Raw genomic sequence first — 10499 nt, forward strand, 5'->3', positions numbered from 1 at the left:
AGTGAACAGTATGGGGACCAAGAGACATGATATTCATGGCTGTTGTTCCAATAAAAGATTCTAAGTTCTCATTTTTATTCTTAATATTACATAAAAATTAGCCTTTTACAGGAAGAAAAAAAATAAACAAAACTTAATAAAATGAAAATGAAATAGTTTGGTAGTAACTCAACTTTATGGTATTAAAAACCAAGTGTGTAAGGATTGATATAATTAATATTATTTTTAATTGACTGGTTTCTGATAATTTATTGCTGTTTTATTATTTATCGTTATTTTACAGAGTGGGATTGAACATTAGCACAAAAGCGATTGGAGGTTGGACCAGAGAAGATATCACTGAAAATTACAAATATCCTGAAAGTAAGCATTTTAAAAATATTTTTATTTGTTAAATAAACAAAATTATTTAATTAAAGAAATTATATATTCCAGAAACTGATGATGAAAGGGCCTCCATGTTGAAAGCGTTGAAGCAAAGTGAAAGTCTTTTCAGTCGATATTACTTAAATGAAGAATTTAATGACGTTAACTTTGATTTCAAGCTACTAGATGATATCGTAATTGGTTCTCCTTTTAGGTAATTAATGGTTTTAAAGTAATACATTTTTGAGGGGCTTCTCTTTTTTATTTAGATCATATACAAATTTTGTTGTAAAATACTTTAAAATAAATATGTTTTATTGTAGCGTGACTCTAGAGATGAAAAATAGAAACAAAACTAAAGAATATTCTGTATCTGTAATTTTAAGAGTAGATACTGTACTTTACACAGGAAAGGTTGATGGGTCAGTCAAAAGAGACAAATTTGATGTTATTCTAAAACCTGCAACAGGTATGATAGCTTTCATCATTATGAAATTTAATTTAATTTTTTGTTATAATTAATAATTTTATATTTTCAACATACATTAATGATTTCTACAAAATACTGTTATAAAGCAATAGATTTATCATTTAAGATTAGCTAATTTTGTAAATATAAGTTATATTTTGTAATTAGATGTCTTCTTCCTGGCCTAGTCCCAAGTCAAATCTTGCTCACTCAGAGAAGCTTTTATACTATCCTCCCAAGAAGTTTTTTTGCAACAGAACTCTTACTATTGATTCCAATGGCTTTTGGGTGTAATTTTGTACACCATGAAAAACAAACACATTTAAATTTACACTTAGACTTTTTTAAATTCTAATCCAACTTTTTGACTAATGCAAGTTGTCGCTTAACTTCCAGAGTTTCCATTATCTCAGATTAGGTCAAAGTTGTTATTTATCTAATTCTGTAATTGTTATCTATAAAATATAAATATCTATTTACAAATAATATTAATCTAAAAATATTAATAATATAAAAATAAGTACTTTAAATTCCGCATTCCCAAAAGTAATGATTTTTTTTTTAATTTGCACTTTTACCATTTTTCTGGTTGAAAATGTTTTTTAATATTTTTTTTTTATCTATCAAAATATTTATAGTAAAGAAAGACTATTTTTATTTTTTCAGTTGAAGTGGTTAAAATGACTGTTTATTATGATGAATACTTTAAGAAGCTTGTAGATCAGTGTGCATTCAACATAGCATGTCTGGCCACTGTCAAAGACACCAACTTTGAGTACTTTGCTCAAGATGACTTCAGAGTTCGGAAGCCGGATATAAAAATAAAGGTAATTAAAAAAAAATTGATGATACTGATTGTTAAATTATACCTGTAAATAAAGGTTACAATACTCAAACAATTACACATGTGTAAACATTCAATAAATACTTGTGTAATTTATAGCTTGATGGAGAAGCAGTTCAGGACCAGCCTACCCATGTAACTATAACTTTGAAAAATCCTTTACCAATCCCAATAAAGAAAGGAGAATTTCATATCGAAGGCCCAGGATTAGAAAAGCAATTGAAAATAAAAGTTCAAAGGTAAGCCATATTGTAAATAAATAATAATTTTTTAAATTTACATTCTCTTAGTTGATCAATATTATTTTGATATATGTTTTTTGATTTTAACTATTCACCAAAAGTGATGGAACACATTATACACCACACTCCTACACCGGAAAAAGTTAAACTTTATAGTATGAATCTTTTATGATTCATACTTTCCGTCGGGTTTTTAATATTTACATGAATTCTACGTTTTTTATTTCTCTCATTTTTTAAAATTTATACAATTAACCAACGTTTCAGAGCTCTCTGCAAATTTTAAAATAATGCAACAATAAAAAATAAAACTGATTGCACACATATCAAAAACCATTAATTAAAAATTCTTATATAGTACCTACAACAAAATGTTTCTATATCATAGATCTGCATTGCTTCCAGTGTCCAGAATCCAGTGCGATAAAAATCAGTAGTCTAAGTTGTTCTTTTCTATTTTATGAATTTTTATTTTTAAATTGATGTAATAAAATTTTATGGAATAGAAAAAGGGAGTTATGTATATTTGTGACTTAGAATAATTTGTTGTACAAGGTAATATATACAAATTTTTAACTAATGATTTCTAAAAATATGTGTGCAATTAGTTTTAGTTTTACTGTAACATTGTTTAAAAATTTATAGAGAATCCTGCAGATGGAGAGGTTCTCAGAAACATTGATTTATTTTATATATTTTATAAAAGATAAATAAAAATTGTGGTGTTTATGTTAATTGTATTTGTCATTTAGGAAAATCACTTTTAAACAAAAAGTAAGATTCAAAATACTCTACATTTTTCTTATAATGCATTTATGTAAGTGTTAAACCTAATTAAAACATAGGCTCAGTTCTTTCTCTCCTATTTTTTTGCAATGGGAGATTAAAAACTTTTATGTAACAAACATAAATTTTAAAATTGTTGGGTATTTTACATTTGTTTTAGCTGTGTTTTACTTTTTTGTCAGATATCTATTTATTATTTATTCCTTGAAGTTATTTTTACAACCATGCTTTCAAAGTGGGCAATCGATCTGTTTTGTTGTTTTCATCATGAATTGCTACATCCTGTCAAACTGTGCTCTAAGTCCAACATCCACAGGTGAGTTGTGGATAAACGAGTCAGATATTGATGAAACTACTGCAAGGAACCCCCAAGCCAGGTATTGGTAGAGTAGCAGAGGTTCTAACACCAAATTTTAATAACTTACATGGTTCGTAAAAAAAAAAAAAGGGGGGAGTCAATCCTCTTTTGATCAATTGATAAAGGAAAAAAGATAGATTGACTCTTGATTGACTGAATTGATCATACGTGATATCAACAGATGATTTCAACAGAAGAGTGATAGTATTCCTTGATAGGCTGAGGAGACAACAACCAAGAGGTATAAGTCAGGAGCTTGAGAGTGAAATCTCTTAATGAATATGAATGATTGTAAATATTGCAGCCAGCCTCAACGTATTGTAGCTCCAATAAAGTACATATAATGCTAGCAGTAGTTTATTTTTTTACTAATACCTAGCTGAGTAATTTAATTGTTTATTTCAGAAAGACAATAAGTCTAAAATTACGGATATATATGTTTTTGCTTAGCCAAATCTCTGCTGTTCATTCTCAACTTCATATTACAAATTTAAAAATTTTGTTATAAGTTTAATTTTTATTTTTGGAATTTTGAAGTATTGAATTTTTAAGACAGTTTTTTGAATTGCTCAAAACTTATTTTTGGTGCTTGAGTCCTTTCTAAAATCAACAATGGAATTTTAAGAAATAACTGTCTCAATCTTATATTTTTCATAAACTCTAATTTATAATAATTATCTTTGATCTTTAATTCTAATTAACTATTTCTTGCAGTACTATTGGATCAAAAGAAGATGCAAAGGCTGATTTCAAAATCATACCTCCTACTTCAGGAAAGGGTGTAATTGTTGCTAAATTCAGTTCAAAAGAATTAGATGATGTAGATGGTTTTATTAATTTCCAAATTCGTGAAAAAAACCCTGCTAATAACGGGGTAACTAACAATGCTATTGAATAATTTCTATTATAAAAACTTTAATTTTAATTTATTTTTCCATCATTGGAATGGAATTATGTTGCAATATTAAACCAATATGTTGTATAAATTGGTTTTCTGGCCAAAATAACAGTGTTTACTAAATTGCTTTGGATTTTCAATAATTGTTCAAGACTGTTATATAGCTTTAACATTTATATATCACAAAAAGAGAAATTATATTTTAAATTCAATAGCTTATTTCTTTTGATATGTTTTAGAATTAGTTATATTAAAAATAAGTTGTGCTTAACCTAGAATTTCCATGTAATTAACTGGTACTTTTTAAGGAATATTATTTGTAAATAAGTGTTACATACTTTGTGTGCTTTTATTATTATTATTTATGAATTTTAACCTTGATTACATCCAAAATAATATCTCTAATTATTTAAAATAAATTATTGATGAAATTGTGGTATAAAAGGATTATTTTTTGGAAATGTTTAATTACTGATTTTTTATGTTTATCTAACACATTATGATTTAATATAAAATTATATAATTACCGTGTGACACTAAATTTACCTACATTCCTCATTTATTCTATCATAACATTGGCCAAAATAATTATATACTATACATTTACTTCAGTAATATTGTGTATGATTTAGTATTGCTAAAATATGTAACCATCCTTAGTGTGCTGTATTATGTATATACATTTTATAATATATCTATTATTAATTTTATTTAATAACATTTTCAATATTAAATATGAAGTAGAAAAGTGGCTTTATTATTTTATATTGCTTTGATGTCATATGAATGTTTAAATTTAATTTTATTCATGGATTTTTATGTTGTATATTTGTAATATAAATTTTTTGGTATTATAATTTTGATGCAAGATTTTTATATTTCTATTAAACAGATATTTATACCTATTATTGGTTGTTAATTTTAATATTTTCTGATTATATAATTGGTTACAGACAAAATTTACTTTTTAATGTAGAAATTTCTTTGATTTTTGGAAAACACATCAGGCCTCATGATATATATTTTATTATAAATTTAAATAAAATATTAGGATTGAATGGTGAATTATGATTTCATTCTTTAATGAGATTATATGAGATCTGATTGTGGATATTTTTATAATGTTAGAAGCTTAAGCTTATATTCAAATATGCTAGCTAATATTGTTTAGTTATGAAGAAGTTTGTTTGAGGGTCTGGTAAAAGAAAGATAATACACTGTAGGCGTAATACTTTTTAAATGTGTGCCAATTTTTTAGACTAGATTCTAGGCCTTCATCATGGTGAATGTTTCACCTTAAAATAAAATGTTGAAGGAATTTTAATTATTATGCTACTAATTGATGTAGATAAATGTAAACATATTTTATAAATGTATAATAATTATATATTTTTATTGTAAGAATTGTTGTTTTATTGTATTAATCCAATTTTCAAACACCTGAACCCAGATACTTATAAAACTAACTTTTATTTTGAAAAACATTTTGAAATTTCTGTTAATATTTCTTTTTTACTGATGCTGGTGTTTAAAATCCTTAAAATATTGTTGAATTAATAATTTACCTTTGTTTTTAATTAATATTGTTGTTCATTACTTCACAAAAAGCTATTGTTTTTATTAAATTAAATGTTTATTGATTTGATTTTACATTAATAATTATAACTAGGTAATGTTGACTATTATGAATCCTTAATGATACAAAAGAGGTTTATAAAAAGTACATGATTTATACAAAAAGTGGATTATTGGAGGAAGTGATTATTAAAATTGGAGTATTCAATATTTTCCCAACATATCATCAGCTGATTGTTGATACTGATACTGGAATAATTCCAATGAAATAAAATTTTTCATAGCTTAGACATCTCTTCTTACATGTATGTACGTATGTTTTTCAAAAAGTAAAATTTGTCATTTTGTTTTAGGAAAAAAAAGTGAAGTACATTTTTTAACAGATCTTCAGCATTTATTTATTATAAAAATGTAAAATTGGCCTTCTTTTTAAAAGTTTAAATAATTTAAGAAAAAAATTTGTTATATGATATGAGTATAAGTATAAATGATATACTTCATTTGTAAATGAATCAGTTTTTAACTAACTAACCATAATAAAAATCTTTAGTGCACTGCCTCTTAGTTCTACCAGTTATCTGTTTGTTTGTAAAAATCTTTAATTCTTGGATGAGTGATATTAATAACTTCCTTTTAGTTTAACACTAGAATTTAGCACCAAGGCTGGATTTAAAGTTAGGACACCTTTTTTTGCCAAACTCATTACAAGGGGAGGGAACGATTGATTCAAAATAACAATTTTACTTTTATTGCATTGTTGTATCATTTATGAAAATAAATTGAGAATAAAAATTTTATATTTTGGGTATATTAATAAATTAAATAGGGCTACAAGGTTTCAGAAATAAGTTGAATCTTTTTGATAGACATAAAAAAGTTTGTAGATTATTTTTATGGACTCATTTAATTTAATATTTAATTATCTTTCAAGAGCGAATTGTAGACATTTTATACTGAAAAAGGAATTGAAACTAAACCATCATATTTGATTCGCCAATTTCAGATTTAGAACTGTTTTCCATGCTGTGAGACCTCTGTGTAAGAACCAGTATGAATGGTTCTTGTTTTTGTAGCTTCTTTGAAACATGAAATCCAGACCTAATATCTGCACATTGATATTGAGATTGGGAATCTCTGTTCTGTAAAACATTACCAACAAATATAAGCTCTCTGTTAGATGAACTAGTGTTTGTGGTCAATTAAAACTTCAGACCATTAAAGACTCGTTTGTTAGAACAACTTTGCCACTCTTAGGAATCAAAATAAACATGGTTGCTTTTACCCACAGAAGACATAAGGTACTGATGCTGGTTCGTGAAAAGTTCATTGACAGTTCATCTTTAAGGACACTCCTGCAGACATGCCAAGCCTTCTTTCTTAAGATTATAGTAAGTTTTGCCTAATCACAAAAGAAAGTCAAATACTACCCCACCTGCTCAGTCCTGCACCACTGTGTACAACAGTGTTATTGTCTTTGGTTACTCCTATCAGAGTCATTCTTTAGATTGTAGCCATTTCAACCTCCATTTCATTTTCCTAGATCAAATAAATTACCAGTCCTGTACTGAGGTCGACAATTTAGATTTTATTCCCAATTCAAACCCAAACAAGTATAAAAAATCAGAACTACTCTATTTTTCGTGTATTGGCTCTTTTTTATGCTTCCTTTCTTGGATTATATACTGTTCTCCAGGGGCAGGCATGCATTTGTCAATTCAGGCCAATGGATGTGATTATGTTGTGAGTCCAAGTCTTAGTATGAAATGAATAAACATTTTTTTCACGGATTCATAGAATCTATGCGTTTAAGTTATAGTTCATTGTTGTTTTCTCATATCTTTTGATTTGTTGAGAGCATTCTAAATCGAGAAATTATTATTTATATTATTATATTGACATTAAGATCAATATAATCTAATTTAAATATTTATTGGAACCAATCTAAATCGAATGTTCCTTCAGAAATAATTAGTGTATTGTTGGGTAGATTCATAGAAGTATTTAAATTATTTATCGCTTTTCTAATTACTCCTACAAGCGGCCAGGGAGCCTCCTCAATTATTAGCTTCCCTCCCTTCTTCCTTTTCCCTCAGCATAAATTAGAAGAAGGGCATACTTCAAGGCGACCATCTATTTATAATAAGCAATTAAAAGTAAATTAACTCAAGGAGCTCGTCATCAATTATTTTAGCCACAAATTATATTAAAAGCCATGAAACGACCGATTTGCTATAGAGTTCCAAGGGGATAATGAAAATGTGCTTGTATATAATCTCATTGTAGAACTGTGTTACGAAAGCAGGTCTTAAAAGATCAAGAAATTCTTGACTTCTTATTCGTCTGGTCCGAACTGTCAAGTTATTCTTAATTTCAGCTCTCGTGACACTCCAAACCTCATAACAGTATGAAACAGCGTTTTCTTAGTCAAATTCATCCTAAAGACTATTTTACTCCAAAAAATTATTCATTGAATTCTCGCGATGAATCTAGATTTAAGTATAGTTTCCTTGTAAAATCATTGTAAAGTCTCAATCCTTTCCCTGTCCTCGTAGGTCATTCAAAATACGTTCACATTTTATTCGTGCTAATAATGAAGATATTATTAAAATTTCTTATAAATAGAAAATGTGCTTGAGTTAGAAACTACCAAAACTGAAAAAATAAAAACAAACAATGTTTTTTTGATTTTAACAAATATTTAGATGACGTTCAACTAGCCCACATATTTGTTTATACAAAATAAATTATGGATCTAAGATTCTATTAAAATATTTTGGATTTTTAAAAATATATTTGATAGAACTTTGCTTTCAGTTGGATTGCCTGTGTTGTTAAGCCAATGCACTTTTTAAAAAAAATTCTTTATTACCAGATCGGACAAGTTGGCGTTACATAGTAATTGTAACAATTTTTATTATTTTTTTTAACAGTTGGTAATGGGCGGGGGCGCTGTAAAGTCTCGTACAAAATATATCCCTAACCATTTAAATGCTGTAACTAGGAACAATAATAAATAATAAAAATCTATTATAAATTTTTTTTAAATTTATTTATTGTTATTAAAAATATATACAACAAGAAAATTTGCTGTTTGTGATAAAATGATATGATAAAAATATGTGGAGAATTTACCCATTGATAGAACTCCAAATTATAAAAGTAAATAAATAATAACAAAAGAATAATAGTTATGTAATTAAGAATGAAAGAAAAAATTAATAAACGGAAACAAATGATATTTTTAGAATTAATAAAATAAAAAAAATTACTTGTGCTGAAAAAAATAATTTTAGAAAAAGAAAGAGAAGAAAATAAGTACAACAATAATAAAAATAAATAAATATAGGGCTTATGACAGGGTCTCTTGCTTCAACCTGGGCTTCAGTGTTCGCGAAGAAACAGTACTTAGTACTGAACCCCCTTACCTTACCTCATTGTCAACCTTAAATCATCTATTCATTTCACTTATAGTTCAGGATGTAATGGCTATTTCTTATAAACCAGGGGGAATCTACAGTGATTGTCAGCGCATTGTTTTGGAATGATTGAAATTTATCTCATTACTTAAAAATGGCTTAGACCCTTAAGGGATTCTTGACAAGATAAATTCGTAAAATGAATCGGGAGAAAACATTTATTGCCCCTCAGAGGTATTCTTTGACTTCTTTAGCGGGGTAGTGAGAAGATAAAAAAGGTTTGGGAAAAAAAAAGAAAACAAAAACGAACTAGCGGTGGAGGGGGCCAATTAAATCATTAAAGGGAGTTCACATTGTTTCATTTAAAATAGAAGCTAAAGATGGTTATTAGGAGCCCCTTCGGCTCCCGCTCAATGAATAACCGATGAAAAGCTATATTAGCCTCTCGTCGGCTCCTCAGATTAGAGGCCTCGGCGGTGAGCCTTGTACAACACCTCCGCCACGCAACGCCCATCTCCTCCCTTGTCCCTTCCCCTCAAGGCTCGTCCTTCTGTCTTAAGGTATTTGTCTTAATGGGATATTATTGGCAAGGAGGAAGAATACAATATAGGCCTAAATGAATTAATTTAATAATTATAAATTAATTTCAATACCTCAATATGTATCATAAGACATATACTCGGTACAAATATGTGAATTGTAATTAAATACTATTTTTGCACTATTGAGGTTCCAGTACTGTTTAACAATTATTAGACGAAATATATTACGATATGTATTAATTTTCTGCGTATTTGAATTGTTATGAACTACGTTTCGGCCTAATCTGTAAGCCTTTTTCATAACTGTAAACAAGCAGATTTGAAAATAAAGGGAATGATAGGAATAACACAGGGAAATAAAAAAAAGTAATAATAAAGTGGCTCTTTCGTCTGCTAGGTCGATTTCAGTGAAAATATTCCTATAATATCCCAGGCAGACACCTATTTTAAATAGATACATAATTTTAGTTTTGTATAATTCTTTGTTTTTGAGCCAGTCTGTTCAAATACCTATAGATTAACATACACAGAGGCACAGAAACAGATAAAGACCCAGAGTGAAAGTCTTTTTACCTAGAATTTATACTTACATCACAATACGATCGTGTCAAGCAATATGGAAAACAGAAACACACATACAGACTATTCTACAAGACTTAGTTATTTGTATTAAGAGGGCCTTCAAATGTGTATTTTCCTTTAAAACGTGATTAGAAATTTTTGACGTACCCAATGCTTTCCAGATATTCCATATATAGCTAAGATAAGTACAAAAAAAATATGAGTACCTATACAAAATATAATTTTTATTTGTGTGGTGAAATAATATAGTATATAATATAATATTTCTATGTAAGCTATTACACCTTCTCCTTTTATTTATTTATTGTTTTTCATATTTCCACATATAATTGATATAGTATATTTATTCTTCTCATTTCTATTATATTCGTAACATATCTTTTTTAGTCTTTGGCATACAATTTAGGCTGAAGTTTTGGTA

At 27.6% G+C, this 10499-nt stretch overlaps 1 protein-coding gene across 1 annotated transcript in view; it reads left to right on the forward strand.

Annotated features, from left to right (window-relative positions):
• Tg (Transglutaminase) overlaps positions 1 to 4162 on the forward strand; it is a 67715-nt gene extending 63553 nt beyond the window's left edge. The window contains exons 9-14 of the mRNA XM_014432899.3: positions 284 to 363; positions 436 to 580; positions 690 to 835; positions 1502 to 1662; positions 1779 to 1918; positions 3780 to 4162. Coding sequence (XP_014288385.1) covers positions 284 to 363; positions 436 to 580; positions 690 to 835; positions 1502 to 1662; positions 1779 to 1918; positions 3780 to 3963 — 856 coding nt within the window. The 3' untranslated portion in view covers positions 3964 to 4162. The remainder of the gene's footprint in view (positions 1 to 283; positions 364 to 435; positions 581 to 689; positions 836 to 1501; positions 1663 to 1778; positions 1919 to 3779) is intronic.
• Positions 4163 to 10499: the final 6337 nt, after the last annotated feature.

The sequence above is a fragment of the Halyomorpha halys genome, unplaced genomic scaffold (assembly GCF_000696795.3).
Source record: "Halyomorpha halys isolate HHAL.00 unplaced genomic scaffold, Hhal_1.1 Scaffold1128.1, whole genome shotgun sequence".
Classification (NCBI taxonomy): Eukaryota; Metazoa; Arthropoda; class Insecta; order Hemiptera; family Pentatomidae; genus Halyomorpha; species Halyomorpha halys.